The sequence below is a fragment of the Sciurus vulgaris genome (genome assembly GCF_902686455.1).
Source record: "Sciurus vulgaris genome assembly, chromosome: 7".
Taxonomy (NCBI): Eukaryota; Metazoa; Chordata; class Mammalia; order Rodentia; family Sciuridae; genus Sciurus; species Sciurus vulgaris.
The window spans coordinates 12,718,530-12,735,060 of NC_136467.1; the positions used below are offsets into that span (position 1 = coordinate 12,718,530).

Here is a 16,531-nt window from a genome sequence, read left to right on the forward strand (position 1 = left end):
AATTTGCAGAATCTTTTGGAATCTCTCAAGTTAAAAGATAACAAATGAGACATACATGAGACAATTTATATGTGAAAAGAATCAAATGATTAAAAATGTTTTGAAAACAACAGTAACAACAAGAAGCCATATTGTGGGGGAAAAATGATCATCAAGAGAAGGACCCTAGAGAAAATGTAGGATATTGGAGTAACTTGCATTTTTTTTTTTTCTTTCATTCTGGAAAGCATTGCTTTGAACTGGGGAAGGGGCTGGGTCTTTTGCTATTCCTGTATTTATATAAAAATTTATAATAATAGTGACTAATCCAAAAATGCTTCATCTCTAGTTCTCAAATAAAATAATAAATTGTAGACTGGTTTAAAATGTTGGTATCACATCTATCCTCAAAACTTCTTGTCTGAATTTTTAGGGCACTTTCCTCTGATTGAAGAAGAAACTGCTCCCCCGCTCAGAAATTCACGTGATGACTTGATCTATGAAAGCCACTGGGCATTCCTTCTGACCCCTTTGTGCCTATTTTGGTAGATGCTTTACCGATCCTTACTATGTATTTCATCGATTGAATAAATGACCTAAATGTGCAAGGAGGCCCAAGTTCAGAAAAAACGAAGGATGAGGGAGAGAATTCTAGGACACCTGGGTCCATGCATCAGCTCTTCTATACTTATGCAGTTCCTTGTTATGTACAAGGAATTGCAGTTCAAGGTATAGAGCAGAAGAGTTCTGCTGCATAGAGGCGGTGTGGTATCATGTGCATATACAAGGTAACTTTGTAACTACGATTATAGTTAGCAGAGAGGAAAAATAGGCAAATTATAAATGATTGTTTTGGACATACTTTAATTTCTAAAGCTATTTACCTAAAACTCTGCCTTTATTATATGCCAGTAGTGATTTTCTATGTTCTCAAGTTTGCATTTCAGATATGAAGTCAGGCCTCCCTAAAAACTTTCACATGCCAACAGCTGTAATTAAGGTAGAAGGTCTTATTTAAATAATAATTAGCCTGCAGGACTTGAAGTGTAAACAGAATGCTAATTCATTTAGGTAGTTAATTGGTCTTCCTGGTTAGAGATTTTAGCATGGCCTTCCTCTTTAGCTATGCTGGATTATGTTCTGAGGGTAGACAGTGTGTCGATTTAGTGGGATAAAATCCTGAATTTTTGTTTTTAACTCTTCAGTAAAGACTAATGTAAATGAATTCAAAAACAGTTTGAAAGCATCAACACTTGGCGAAAGCATCCGACTATGGCAAAATCACCCACACTTGAGTTTTTTTTTTTTTCCCCCATAATTACAGGGATATTATGGACTAGTTCATCTTATTCCAACCTAATTATCAATAATTCATGCTCAGGAATATTTTGATTTGGAGATAAGGTATGTGGTCACCCTAATCATAATCTCAGGTGACACAGCATATAGTGGTTGCTGGAAAGAAAGGCATGGATGAGATTGGTCACATCTTCCAGTGAACAAATGTCCAGTTGCTTCTTCCTACTTAACTGCCATAAAGACAGTTAATGATGGTTTCAAAGATCATTTTTTAAGGACAACTACTCTATCAGAAAATTTATCACTGGCTTTGCCAAGTTTCCTGGTCTGTCCATCACTTTTGCACAAAAAAACCAACCCCACTGTGTTTGATAGCTGCATATTCCTCAGTCCTATAGATAACATTGCATGGGATGGAGTCTGGTGTTTTCCATCTTTAATGTGTCTTCTGCTTGATTTATCTAGCTCATCGCACTGTACAACAGATGCCTAGGTGCTAGCCATCTTTCCCCATGTGCTAAATTGTACCTATGATCCCAATTCAACAAATAGTGAATTAATGCAGTGGCTGGCACAGGCAAGCATTCAGATATTTACTGAATGAATAAATACTAGCAATTCCCTTGTACTAGATGCTAGGAACTAGTTGGTTGGAAGAGGGAGAGGAGAAAGAGCTCTCTATAATGTCAAGCAGGTGCTCCCCTTGTGAGGTTACAATTGCCAAGGCAAGATGTAAATCAATAACTGTAATTTAAAGTAAGAATCACTAAGGGCCAAAAAATCTTCTATGCATATTTGGAGGGAAAAGAAGGGAGGGCCTGAAGGAGAGATAGGAGGTGGCATTTACGATTTTCCCCTAGTTTAATGTTAACTCTGGTCCCGGATTGAGTGCGTATGAATGTGAAAGGGCTCTTCCCTCAGTCATTGAAACTATGCACACACTTTTTTTTTTCTTGGCTGACTAACAATTTTCCCCTCAAGGTTAATGACTAATCTAAATGAGCCTTAGCTCACTTTGCAAATATGAATACTATAATATGGCAAAGTACAATGCCAAGAGCTGCCAGTCTGCTGTGATTAATTTGAGAAATTGAAATATTGCCACAGCAATAGCGTTGAGTTACACTCTCATTCTGTCATGCAAAACATAAATCATTCTACTTTGAGACACTTAGTACGAGGACGGCGGAATGGCCAAGCAATATTGTGATACAAACATTTTAAACGAACAGAACTCGTAGATCCTTTTTTTTTTTTTTTTTAATGTACTGTTGTTCACCCTGAGATAGACTGCTCTGCTCCCAATAGGACCAGGGCCTCACGCGAGCCAACCGGCTCTCCAGGATGCACGCAGGAGCTACAGCCCGCCCCTTGAAAAGGAAAGTGGGGCCGGGGACGCTCAGGGTGTGCGCTTCCAGGGCTTTACGAGGGAAAGTAACCGGAGTCGGACCCTCCCCCTCCCAGGAGTGTCTCCCGGGCCTTTGGCCCCGCCCCCTCTTTTATTCGGGCAGCGACCGCGGGAGCTGAAACTTTGTAATCCGAGCGCGCACGCTCTGCGCTCCTCCCTGCCAGGGCGGCCCCCGAGCGCGGCGCAGGAGGTGGGGCCCGCGGGCGGGAAGGCTCGGGCGCCAGCGCACGCGGAGCGGGGACCCAGCGGAGCACACGGGCGCACCGGGGGAGCCGCGGGGGAACCGGGCGTGCGTTCCGGGAGCCGAGGAAGCGGTCCCAGGCGGGGAGAGTCCCGGGCCGAACTGAGGCCAGGAGTCTGGGGTCGCAGCCCTGCTCGCCGCAGCTGCCGTCGCCCAGGAGCCGCAGCTGTGTCCGGGGTCCCGGCGGCGGCCTCGGGGAAAGGAGGAAAGCTGCAGCTGGACTGTGGCAGCTGGAGGAGGAGCCGCTCAGCTGTCCCCTGTGCTGGCAACCGGACCGCTCTCCCCTGGCTGAGCCGCGCCGGGATGACCCGCTGACCGCTGCCATGCAGCCTTGACGGGGCGCTCTGGAGCGCAGGGACCGAGCCGCGGCGCAGGCAGCAGCACTTTACCGCTGACCCCCGCTAACCCGGCGGGCAGCGAATCCTGTACCATGGAGCCCGTGACCAAGTGGAGCCCCAAACAAGTGGTCGACTGGACGAGAGGTGAGCGGGCCTGGGGGACCCCGGCGTCCTGCAGCCCTGGAGCGGGGCGGCTGGAGCTGGGGAGGGGGGTGCCCAGCCCCTCCTGCAGGCGAGACACAGAGAGAGCGCAGCGCGGTGACAATGCAAACTTCTGCCGAGTGGCCTTTGCGCCCCTTCCGTGTGTGCCCGCCCTGAGCTGTTTCTTTCGGGGGTGCGGATTGTGGCAAGCCTAAGGAAGCCCCATCTTTAAACCAGGGACTAGGGGTAGCCTTTCTCCGGGGGATGGGGACTGGGGATTCGGGGCTTGGAGCGGGGGGCGCCCTCCCTGCATGCCCAAGTGTGGTGCCCGGGGACCTGGCTGCCAGTCCGCGAGCGCAGAGGCACAAGGCGCCTTTGTGTGGGTGACTCTCGCTGGACCTTGTAAATGCTGCCTGCCCAGGGCAGTCGGCAGGCACGACGGGGCGGTTGGACAGGTAAAGGGAGACCGCGGCGCTGGCCCAGCCTTTCTGTTTTGGTTGGAGAGGCCATCGAGCCGGCAGCACCGAGCCAGCACTGTGGCGTCTGCGCCGAAAGAAACCTAGAGCCAAGACTCCCTGGGAGGCGCCAGTACCCCCGGTGGCGCAGCATTTTCAGGCCACATTTCAAGCCACATTTCTCCTGGGAAGGAGAAATCTGTTTTGAACCACTGTCTCCAGTTGTGCGAGGATACGCAGTGGGTGATGGGCGGCGAAGCGGGGCTCAGGGTTTACTCCTCGCTGTCTCTACTTTTTAGCGCCTCCCAAGATTCCCAGGAAAAGGTGCTAGAGGCTTCTCAACCCTCTTTGTACTCTTCCAAGGGAACAAAGTCCACCAACGACCAGCGGATTTTCAGGGGTTCCCCCTCCCCACTTCAGCACCTCTGTTTCAAGTTACTGTCTTTTTCTTTTCTTTTTTTTCTATCTGCTCTTTCAGGTGAGGAATGGTGCCCTTTCTCAATAATAATAAGTAGAATTGTGTAGCGCTTCACAGTTTCTTAAGAGCTCTATGTTATTGCCCTTGGTCGTCCCAGTAGGCCTGTGAGGTAGGTGATGCTGGTAAGATCAGCTCATCTTCAACGTCTCACTCATGGCTGCGGCATCATGGAAACCCATCATCTCATTTCTCATGCCTGTGCCTGTCATAGACCCCTGCAATGGGCTCTCAGGTGTGTGGGATGTGCCAGGGGGGTGTCTGACCATTTCCCACTCCTCTCCGGAAAGGGAAAGAAAACACCCTCCTTGAGAAGGGTGACCAGGTTTTCCTGAACTCTTGGGTGAAACAAGGATGAAAACAACAAAAACTTGGATACTGTGACTCCATTTGCCTGGAAAAATGGTAAATAGCATTGCCAGTGCAGGATAGACTTAAAGCTATATACTTGCCCATGTCCTAGTTGGAAATGAAGTGTATTTTTCCATTCAAGATGCTACCAAATCCCTGCCTAGCAACTGCAGAGACTAAGTTGGTGATCCATTTCACCTGTATGTCCATCCTCAAGGACAGCATGAGAAACTGATGATTTCAGCAACTTACCTCTAGAACCTCTGCTCAGTGTGGTAGCCAGTAGCAAGGTTAACTTTTGGGTCCTTGAAATGTGGCTATTCTGAATTATGAAGTGCTCTAAGTAAAAAATACATGTGACTTTTGAAGACTAGGTATGTAAAAAGAATGTCAAAGATGTTAATAATTGGGGCTGTGATTGTGGCTCAGGGGTGGAGTGCTTATCTAGCATGCATGAGGCACTGGGTTTGATCTTCAGTGCCACATAAAAATGAATAAAATAAAGGCATTGTGTCCATCTACAACTAAAAAATTTAAAAAAAGATGTTAATCATTTTTATACTTATTACATGTTGGTAGTATTTACATTTATTTCATATTGATAGTAACCCAATAGATTTATATTGGGCTAAATTTATTATTAAAATTAGTATAACCTTTTTATTTTTACCTTCTTAAATGTGGCTCCTAAAAATTCACAGTTATACATGGATCATGTTCATGGCTTACATTATATTTCTATTGGGCAATAGTGCTCTAGAGGCGAGAAAAGATTACATCTTGACTTTTCTGAGTCTCTGCCAGCCTATTTGATAATGTACAACAACAAAAAATGGTAACGGGCACATAGGAAGATTATGGAGTGACATCTTCGCACCCTTAAGATTTGTCATTGGTTTTTAATTTATTTTTTTCTTTTGACCCCTCTTGGGATTGGGAGAGAAGAAGTGTAAATTCACAGGCTGTTATATTTGTTTAGCATTTAAAAGGAAGAGCTGATTAAAATGTGTTTTTGGTATCCAATTGCCTTGACGTTGTGACTGAGCTAGGGTTGCTTTCATCTAGAAAGAGTTTTCTCTTGACCTGAAAGAGCCAGTGTGGGTGACTGAATGCCTTTGATACTTACTAGGTTACATACCTGTGGCTAGCACTTGGCAACTTCATACAAAATACTTGTGCCCTTTTGGACCCGTAAGTACAACCTCATAGAAAGACCTGGATATTTTCTTTGTTCGAATCTAAAAAAAGATGAAAGGAGCCAATGTATGACTGAGGTAGATGACAAGAGGCCACATTCTTCCAGACTGCATGACATAGGAACGTTTTTCATAACAATGATGTTCAGGGATTGACTTTTTAATAAGCTGTTGACTTATGCAAACTTTGCTTGTAGGACTATTTTTAGTGGTCTCTGCTAATCTCTGTCCCCAACCCTCATTTTATAAATATATCCCCTGATAAATAGCTCTTCATGTAGACTTTGCCACTCTTGGTATTTTGTGAAGGAGCCCTGGAGAAGTCTGAGGTTTAAAACTAAACCTGGCCACATCTGCAGCTGAGCTCATGTTGATATTGCAAGCCAGATCCATGCCTTAGAAAAGAAGTTGCTGTCTGCAGAATGAATTAATTCATCTGGTTTTTATTTTCCCATAATATTAATAAATGCCCAGTAAATATTAGCAATGTCGAAGGCATTGGTCTAAAGGTTGTATGAATGTCAACTCATTTAATATGCACAACCAACCTTTGAGGTAGGAACTGTTATTTTCATCTTGGAGTTGAGAAAACCAGGACACAGAGGTTAAGTACCTCGACTCGTGTCACCCAGCTGGAAGGTAACAGAGCAGCATTTGACCCCAGGTGATTGGATTCCACCTCGTTCCGTTTCTTTCAAAGGCCATGCCTAGACACACTGAGAACCTTCAGCTTTGCCATCAGTAGGTCTTGAGGATACTCTTGATGGAAGTTAGTAAGATTATATGTTGGTGGAGGAGGATCCTCCTTCATGTGTATGTTTCTTTCTGTATATTCTGTGTATATGAATATGCCAGGAAGTAATTTATAAATCAAATTAATTCATAGCTCATGGCACCTTGCCAGCCCAATAACTCAGTAAAGACTTTTGCAAAACAAATGATCTTTTACAACATGGAGAGTCAGCTGCACGTAACAGAAGAGCCAGTGGATTAGCCAAATGAGGGCTTTGTTTTTCTCTGCTGAGAGTCTGGGATCATTGGCCAGGCAGGACTGAATGGGGGCTCCTGGTGCCGCCTGGAGCCCAGGCTCCTGTTGTCTTTGCTGCCATCCCCAGCGCATGGCACAGAGGTGGCACAGCGGGCCGTGTCCATTTTCATGCTTAGTACCTCAGTGCAAGGTGGCTGCCCTACCCCAGCACTGTGCTCCTGTTCCAGGGAGGAGCAAGGAGGACCCACAGAGGCCATGCCTGGTGGCTGCCGAGTCTTCCTCTCAAAGAGTTCTCTAAGAGTCGGTCCAGGGCCCCTGCCTCCATTTTCGTTGCAGAACTGTCCTGTGGGCACCCCATGCTGTCGGGGAGGCTGGTCACTGGAACGTTTCTTGTTGAAGTTTGGTATACTGTTGCCTTGAAAAAAAATAAGTGGAGTCGGTAGGGAAGAGGGGAGAATAGATGGTGGTGGGCAACCCTGGCCTCTGCCACACAGGAGCTCACACACACGCTAGTGGTCACAGATGAGCTTGCAGAGTCGGTGATCACCACCCGTTCCTACTTTGATCCAGCCCAGGGGCCAGCTCGGTTTTAGAAATACTGTTGAGACTTCTTCCTGGTTATTGGTCTCAGGTCAAAACCTTGACTTATCTGAGGTCTTTGTTTCCAAGCTTGATTTAAATGTTAGGAGTTTTGTAAAATGCAGATAACTGCAAGTAGTCTTTGTTTTCAGGCCATTGGGGAGTGTGCTCAGCAAGGAGGAAGGGGAACTGGTTTGTCCCTTGGCCATGATCAGTCCAGGCTGGGCAGCTCAAGTGGTGTGTTGCTGAGCTAGCACATCAGGGAAACCCAGTTCTCATTCTAGAACAGTCGTCTGCCTGGTTGAAGGGTCTGCACCTTTCCCACCTCCATCCAAGAGTGCAGGGTCTCCCCCTGGAAGACTGAGCCTGTGGGATTGCAGGTCTGCCCCGTGCACTTACCTGGCCACAGGCCCTGCTCTTTCTTTGTAATGTCTCCTAGTAGACGGCAGCCAGCACTCTTAACGTGCATCACGTAGGGGCTGGATTTCCATGTCATCTCTAGAGGGCTGGCCCACTGGGGGTCCACCTCAGTGTGCCACCTCCCCCTGTTTCACCCTTCCCGCCACCACCCATGTGGAGGCCAGCTCTGTTTGTAACCCTGGTTCCAGTTCAGGGTATAACTTCTTTCAGCTTCTGTGGTCACTGGAATGGAGAGGACTTTTCTTTTTACAGCAGCTGAAGGTCTGCCTTTTGTCCACAGGTTAAAATACTACTTTTTCTTCCACTGTGGTTCTGTTCTATCTTCTGGACTCCAATGATAGGTTTTCTTGATCATAATATTGGAAAAGTATTGATTGAAGCATTTATTACGTGGCAGTTGCTGTTCTACGAGCCTGATTTCTATTCCCTCATTTAACTCTCAGGAAACCCAATGAGATGTGGGGGCTCTGTGAGCACATGAGAAGGAAACTGAGGCAGAGAGGGTTTGCTTAGGGTCACATGTTCCTGAGCGGTGGTGCACAAGCTCTCCCCTGGGTGTCCTGCACCAGGCAGTGAGGTTTGGTGGTTGGGAGCGTGGGCTCAGGAGGCAGGCTCCATTTGCATCCCAGTTCCGCCTCTGTAAATGACTACTCCTTGTTTTTATTGTTTCCTCTTTTCTTTTATCCTGTAGCTCCAGGACATAAACTCTTCTCTCTGAGCACTCGGTCAGTCATAAGGTGAATTCTGACCATCCAGGTTCATCAGTCTGTGCTAATGAAATTTCTCTGCTGTTTGCCAACAAGTCAGAGGATCAGGGCAGTAGTTGCAGCTGATCAAGAAGGTTCTTGGATAGCTGAGTGACAGATGTCTCTTGCCCATGTCATGGTCCTTTTTGGGCCAAGCAATTCAAACCAGAGTTCAACATTTAAAGAAAATTTAAATGGCAACTGGACTTCAGTCAGGATGGCATTAGGATGGCACTCACTGTCCACTGCTGGCCCCCATCTGACATCTGGTCCGTCACCAGTGGCATCGGCCTCTCCTGGGGGCTTTTCAGAGATGCAAAACCACAGGCCTGTTAAAGCACAGTTTGTTTTAACAAGGTCCCCTGGGATCCATGAACCCATCACAGGTTGAGAAGACCAGTTCTAGCACATAGCTGCAAAATGTTTTTGAACTTTACTGATAGGACTTGCGACTATGTCGTTGGGTTATCTGATTGGATATGTGCTCAGTCTGTTTTATTTAAGTTCTGGAGTAATGACACTTAATTTGAGGATTTTTGACTTGGCCACTCATTAAATCAGAAAGGCAGTCCTAGGGCGTGTGCTTATATTTTTAAGCACCACCTAGCAACAGCATCAGGTAATTCTTAGCAAATGCAATGAGACATTTCCCCTGAGATTTCTTACCCATCCCTCAGCACTTGAAGAGTTCCCGCAAGGTCCTTTTTTATTTTTTATTCTTTACCGCAATTAGGCGGGAGGGGTTTTGGGGTAGTTGGTGGTCGCCATGGCTGCTGCTTGTTCTCAAGATCCTCAGCTGGACTTGGAGGGCAGTATGGGCTTTTGGCTTGTCACATTGTCCTGTAGCCTGTGACTGCTTGGGGTTCTTCATATTTACCTGATTTCGAGGGGAGATTTCACTGCTGACGGTAAATGATGCTGAATGTCACTTTAGGAATAAATAACCAGCACAGTTCCCAAAGTTTGGAAGGTCGCATTGTGCTGAGTGCTGAGTGTCTCAGTCCTGTGTCCATGTGGAGGGGAAGGGGACCTCTTCCTGCCTGTTCTCGCCCATCAGACTTGCTTTTTGCATCTCGCTGGGTTAACTGCGAATGCCTCTCATGTCTACCTCACCACGCCAGTGCCCCTACCTTTCCCATGGCTGTCCCTAGCCCGTTGCGTGTGGGGACATTCCTGTCCTCACCTCGCTCTCCCTTTCCACTTTCAATCCTGCTCTTCCTGGAGTGCATCCCTGGCTTGGCCACTGCCTAGGCTTTAAATGAAAGTATTGAGTCTTACTTCTGTGAGATCAGCAGGGCACCTCCATCCACAGGTTGGTTCTGTCAGCTCTTTTCTCTGGCCTGGAGATGCCCGGGGCAGGCCCATCTCCATTGCCCATGAGCAGAATTGAGGCTTTTGGAAGTTAAATGAGTTGTCCAAGGTCTAAGGTGAGGCTCCAGGACCAGATTTCACAGGCTTCTGTTCTGTGCTTCTGTCTGGTCCCTGGTTCCTTCTGTCATCAAGGTGGGCACCTCCTAGTTCCTTCCTGATCACCAGGTATGAGGAGGGGCAGCTTCAAGAACGCTTTCCTGGGCTGGGGTTGTGGCTCAGTGGTGGAGTGCTTGCCTGGCATGTGTGAGGCCCTGGGTTCCATCCTCAGCACTGCATATAGATAAATAAATAAAATAAACATCCGTCAACAACTAAAAAAAAAAAAAAAAAAAAAGTAACCTTTCCTGATTGTTTCTTTAGGATTTATAATCATGAGACTTGTTCCTTTTCTTTTCTTGTTTTTAGTATACAGCTTATGGAGGATCCCAGAGTTTTTGAACTTGACCTTTTGGCAGCTGGGACATTACTGGCAGTTACTTATGTTGTTGAAGTTTGTTGATGGTTTCAGAAGGCAGCTCAGTAAGGGAACGAATGATTCTCTTAATCCAGCTTTTATTTCTGAGTGTCACCTTGCACATTTATTATCTGTATGAACAACTGGCATGTGGTAAGAATTTCGCACGTACATTAAACTTTCTTAAATGACACTTGCAATTTTTATGGCCCCATTTTTCCTGCTCACCTTTGATTCCTCAAAACTTACTCATTTGGCTGCTTTGGGAGGGAAGGTTGGGCTGGCTCGTGAATGATACCCAGGCTTCGGAACCAGAGAGGACTGGATTCAGTTCTGTCTGACACTGCGGGGTCTGATCTTCTCTAGGCCCCCTGGCAGTTTCCTCATCTGTAGGATGGCCCTGGCGGTAGCCAACTGGCAGGGCTTCAGTTAGGGTTACCAGAGGCAGCGCAGAGAGGGCACTTGGCGAGGTGTGTGGCACATCAGCGTCCACGTGCTTTTCATTAATGATAATTCATAATCCCTCCAAGAAAGCTGGTGGCAGCATTGGATCACATTTATTTACATATTTAACCTGGTCGTGACTGATGTCACTGTTCACTTGCCTCGCTGTAATTTACTGCGGTCCTACCCTCTTTCCTTGGTGCTTGTGGTGTAAGTTAGAGCCTCTCCATTTCCTGTCTCTTGGCCACTTTCCCCTCCTTCTTTTGAGGACCTCATAGGTCCTAGAGGACTGTGGGGTCCTCTAAAGTCTAGTGGTGGCTCTGTTGGAAAAGCCTTAGCAGCAGCACTGGCCTTGGTGACAAACTCTGTCACGTGGTCAAAAGGGAGATTCATTTATTGAACAAGTCCGTCATGTTTTGGGATCTGTTGGGGTTGATTTCAGGACCCCTCTTGGGTACCCAAATCCTTAGAGACTCAGCCTCTTAGGTAAACTGACCTCGCATTTGCACATGACCTGCCCGTGTCCTACGTTTTAAGTCATTGCCAGATTCCTTCGACTGTCCTAATGCAAGGTAATGCGGTGTGCATCATATTAGTGGTTATGCCGTATCATCTAGGGCGTGATGACAGGAATAAAAAGTCTGTACACATTCACTGTGGGCATTTTTTTTCTCCCAAATATTTTCAGTCTGCAGTTTGTTGAATCTGCTGATGGGGAAACCGTAGATATGGACCCCTGACTGGGCTTCCGGAGGACCGACTCACTTCCAGGTCTCGTTGTAGGGCCAGGGCCCCGGGTGGTCCCTGCTTTAGTGTGGTAGACGTGGGAGATGACGACAAAACAGGATCGAGAAAATAGAACCGATGAGTGTAAAAGGGAAAGTGAAGCAGAGATGTGGAGGAGAGCGAAGGGGTAAAGGCTCCTTCCGGTGGAATGATCAGGGGAGCCTTTCTGAGCAGGCGACGTGTAGGTGTGAATGGCAGGGGGAACCAGCCATGAAAAAGCCAGGGAGGAGGGCATTGTAGGAGAGGGAATAAAATGGCTGTGCAAAGGCCCAGTGGTACGAATGAGCTTGGAGGGTTTGTGGAATGGAAGGTAGTGGAGTCCTGAAGAGTGAGGCTAATGGGGTGGTAGGTGGAGAGGCGGTGAGGGACACAAAGAGGCCACATCTTGTAGGGTCTTGTATGTCACAGTCAGGTGCTTGCAGTTTTTTTCTGATGGAAAGCAGAGGAATGAGGTTATCTGATCTGTGTTTGGAGAGATCCTCCTGGCTTCCTGGGACAGCAGTGAATTCAGGGAGCCCAACTGGAAGGCCTTGCACTATCGTGGAGACGATGGTGTATTGGACTCCGGTGTTGATGGTTCCAGCTTCTCTGAAGCCAAGATCGGTACAACCATAGCTTCACGCGTGGGGAATTTAAATTTTATATTTGAAATTGGGACTCTGTTTGTTGCCCTCCTCCCAGGCCTGGGTGAAATCCTGCCCTCCGCTGTCCTGATTGCTCTCTTGCGGTGAAGATGGTCATTTAAAATAGAGGCACACTCCTCTCCCTGCCTTCGCGTGCTTTTTCACATCATTGTTCTTTTCCGGCACATTTTGCTGGAGCTACAGTCTCTGAACTGCTTCTTCATCTATGAATAGGGTTTTTGTGAAAGTGGACTTAGCCTAGTTTGTTTTCTTTGACGTCGCCTGGCTAATTGAACAGTTTCTAACCTGGGACCAGAGGGGCAAACACAGTTGTGTTTATTAGGACAAAGAATCTCCTTAGGTTACAGATCAATAGGTGGTAAAAATTAGAAAGCTTTCTGCATGAAAACTTCTGGAGCTTTGTATTTGAGTAATGGAACTGGCAGATCTGACTTAAAATATTTTGCTCTGCCGATGGACTGTCCTAATTTTTACTTTAGAGAGAGGATAGCCATTCTGGTTGAATAGATGCTATTTTGGGAAATTATCAGCAAGTAAGAATTGGACACTTTTTTTCTTTTTAACACTTGATGCATCAATTCTCAATAGGGAATTGAAAGAAGTGGGACAGGGGATTGAAGACATGTAGCAGAGTAACCTGGAAGCTTTATCCGCTGCACGTACCCGCCTCCTGGGCCACCTCTAGGGAGACCATCTGTCCGAGCTCTTGGAGGAAGACCGCTATGTGTTGTCAGAAAAGGCAGGATTATCACAATCTCAACCATGCTTCCCGAGGAAAATGTTTTAGTGAAAGGAAGCATTCTATTTCCTATTTTCAGAGATAGAAAGAGAAGGGTAATTCAGTGCAGTGTGTGTGTGTGTGTGTGTGTGTGTATGTGTGCATTTCCAAATGTACTTAAATATGTGCTAATGGAACCATCTTGCATGTTCTCAGAGTAGCTTCAGATCACAATGTCTTCACGAGAATCAGGGCAACATACCAGCTGGAACGTGATCTGTGAAATAGCAGAAAGCGTAGTGTGCAGGGCGGACCCGGCTGTGTGGCACCTGTTGGAAGTGGCAGCACCATCCTAGCAGGGATCTGACTGGAGAAGTCACTAACCATGAGCAGATGACAGGTCTGTGAGCAGCGTTCTGAAGACGGCTCTGTCTACACAGAAGCTTAAAATAGGCACTAATAAGTATTTAAAAAAACCCCACAATTCTTCCTTGCTCGTGAGACATCTGAGACAGACGGAAGAAGTGGTTTGATTCTTAGCACCCCAGGCCAACGGGAAGAAATTTCTGTGGCGCTGAGCTGCAGAGTGGCTTTTCTTAGAGCTCGTCTTCGTTCTTGTTCGGAGCCTCACAGAGATCAGCTCTCCCAGTGGCAGAGGGAGATGCGATCAGCATCTGTAAATATGTGGCTGTTGTGAAGGATCCCTGAAGCTTTTTTTAAATTTCTTTTTTCTTTACTTGTTCTAATTAGTTAGCTTTCAAACTGAGCTTTTCGGGACACCTAGCCACATAAGCATGGCGCCTCCCAATGACCTCTCACCACTCTCCTTGAACTTGTTTCCTCAGCAGCAGCAGCAGCACCTGGGAACAGGGACGTTCACGTTCGCAGCCAGCCACACAGAAACTCCCGGTGGGACCCAGGCACGGCTGTGTGTCAACAGGTCCCTCAGGCGATGCTGGTGGAGGCTGAGAATTGGAGAACCTCTGGTCTCTAGCACTCATGGGGGACACAGAGAAGTAAATGGCGAGAGCCAGACTGTCCCCATAGTTCCTGCTGATGGTTGCCTTTGAGCTGTCACATGCTGTTGATCAGGAAGGAGGCCTTTCCAGTAGGAATGGTCGTGACATCTGTAAGTGGTGAGTTTAACATGCCGGGCTGGTAAGTCTCCTTTGCACAGAAGAGGCAGGGAGGAGTTAAAGCTGTGGTTCCCGGGCTCCTGGCCAGCTGCTCAGTCCCAGGCCCAGGGCATCCTATTGTGTGCCTCTGTGAGAACTCAGCCCAGTAAAACCCAGGAGGCCAGTGGTGTTTCACAGATCTGAAGGGACCCATTGAGGTTTCGTGTGAAATTTCCAGACGTTCCTAAAATCGAGGAGCAGAATGTAACACTCCCCCCATCTGTTTTTTAAAAATTGTTTGTTTTCTTTGGGTAAACATGACAGCAGGATGCAGTTTGATTCATTGTTCACAAAAGGAGTACAACTTTTCATTTCTCTGGTTGTACACAAGGTAGTCACACCGTTTGTGAAATCATGCGTGTATGTAGGGTGATGATGTTTGTCTCATTACACCATCTTTCCTTCTTCCTGCCCCCTCCCCCCCCTATTTCCCTCTATGCAATCCATCATTCCTCCATTCTTCCTTAACCCCCATGTTATCAGCATTCACTTAGCAGAGAAAACATGTGGCCTTTGGTTGTTTGGAATTGACTTATCTCACTTAGCACGATAGTCTCCAACTCCATCCGTTTACCTGCAAATGCCATAATTTCATTCTTCTTTAAGGCTGAGTACTATTCCACTGTGTATATATACCACAGTTTCTTTATCCATTCATCTCTTGAAGGGCACCTAAGTTGGTTCCACAATCTAGCTATTGTGAATTGAGCTGCTATGAACATTGATGTGGCTGCATCACTGTAGTATGCTGATTGTAAGTCTTTTCCTTAGAAAACCTGGAATGGAACCGCCATTTAACCCAGCCATCCCACTCTTTGGCTATTCCCCCATCCATTTTGAGGAGAGAATGGATAGTTGTTCCTTCCCACTTAGCTCTAAGATTTTGGCTTTTTATAAAGCATGGAGATGCAAAGAGAAGTGAGGGAAAGAAAAAAGCAGAAAAGAGAAGTACTTGGAGTGAACACTACCTTGCACTTCAAGGTCAAGAGCTCTTTTATCTTCAGTCGGTGGATGTTGAGTCAGTGCAGATGGAGTGAAAGTCCTACAGCCGTGAGCAGGGAGAGGACACTGCAGCAGTGAACGCTGGAGCCCAGGAGTGGTAGCAGCAGGATTGGCAAACGCGGACGCCTCCAGGGGTCAGTCGGGCAGTACCAGAGGTGGAAGTGTGGACGTGGGAGACGATACGACGTGGTGGAGACTGAGACCCACAGATTCAGGTATTGTTCATTTTCTGTTGATCGTGGACCTAAAGTTTCCAGACCTTTGGATCTTTTTGTTGTTCTGTTTTCAAATGATCTGGGAATTGACTTCTTTGTAACATTTCCCAGGTTTTAGAAAAGCATCTATGGCTTTTTTGACATAGACCAAATAAAAACATATCTGGGCCAGTTTGTAATTCTCTTTGTGGACAGCACACATCAGGCATTGTCTGTGTTGGCTGGGTTTTTGTCCCTGTAACCAAAATATCCGACAGGAACAACTTAAAGGAGGAAGGTTTATTTTGGCTCACCGTTTTTGGGGTTTAGTCCATGGTGGGCCAAGTCCATTGCTCTGGGCTCAAGGTGAGGCCGAATGTCATGGCGGAAAGACCTGGTGGAGGAGCACTGCTCTGTTATTCCTGGAGGCCAGGAAGCAGAGAGGGAGGAAGGGGCTGCAGGAAAGTGCCCCCCTCCAGGGCAGCGCCAGGACCCCCTCCTCCAGCCACACCCCTCCTGCCTCCAGTTACCTCTCAGTTTGTTCAAACTAGGGTTATTTCATCTCCGAATATCCCTGTATCAACCCAGCAGCTCTCGGGGGGCACCTCACATTGTCCTAAGGAGAAATATTCCTATAAGATGTGGATAAAATGGGCTACATAATAATTCACCATTTAGCAAGTGATTTCATTGTGTGTTTACCCAGTTCCATTATTTCTAAAATCACAATGCACAATTCCATGCACTTGTTGTTAAGTCAGAAATATTGATGTCCCGATGGCCCCAGACTGTTGGGTCGTTACTCTTCATTGTCAGCACTGGAATTGGCATTTCTTGGTTGAGTCCATCTCTGTTGGATTGGCTCTGTAGTACTGGCCCCTGACAAGAGCTGTTGCTGTTAGTGCAGTCAAATTTCATGTATAACTTAAAATAGAATATATGTCCAAATTTTGGTGTGGGTCTGTGGGATCCTGTTTGAGTTACTGTCTTGTCAATTGGCTTAAAGATTTTTTTTAAGTTCTTTTATCTCACAGTGCTATGAATTGGCAAACTGTTCACCAAAAATTATGGTTTATTTTAACCTTTCAGTCTGCCTTATAGGCTATGCATATATGTAAGTATATATA

At 46.6% G+C, this 16,531-nt stretch overlaps 1 protein-coding gene across 1 annotated transcript in view; it reads left to right on the forward strand.

The window, feature by feature from the left end:
• Positions 1-2,919: 2,919 nt before the first annotated feature.
• The window catches only part of CNKSR3 (CNKSR family member 3), an 87,750-nt gene continuing 74,138 nt past the window's right edge, over positions 2,920-16,531 (forward strand). The window contains exon 1 of the mRNA XM_079148671.1: positions 2,920-3,409. Within this exon, the coding sequence (XP_079004797.1) occupies positions 3,358-3,409 (52 nt within the window). The 5' untranslated portion in view covers positions 2,920-3,357. The remainder of the gene's footprint in view (positions 3,410-16,531) is intronic.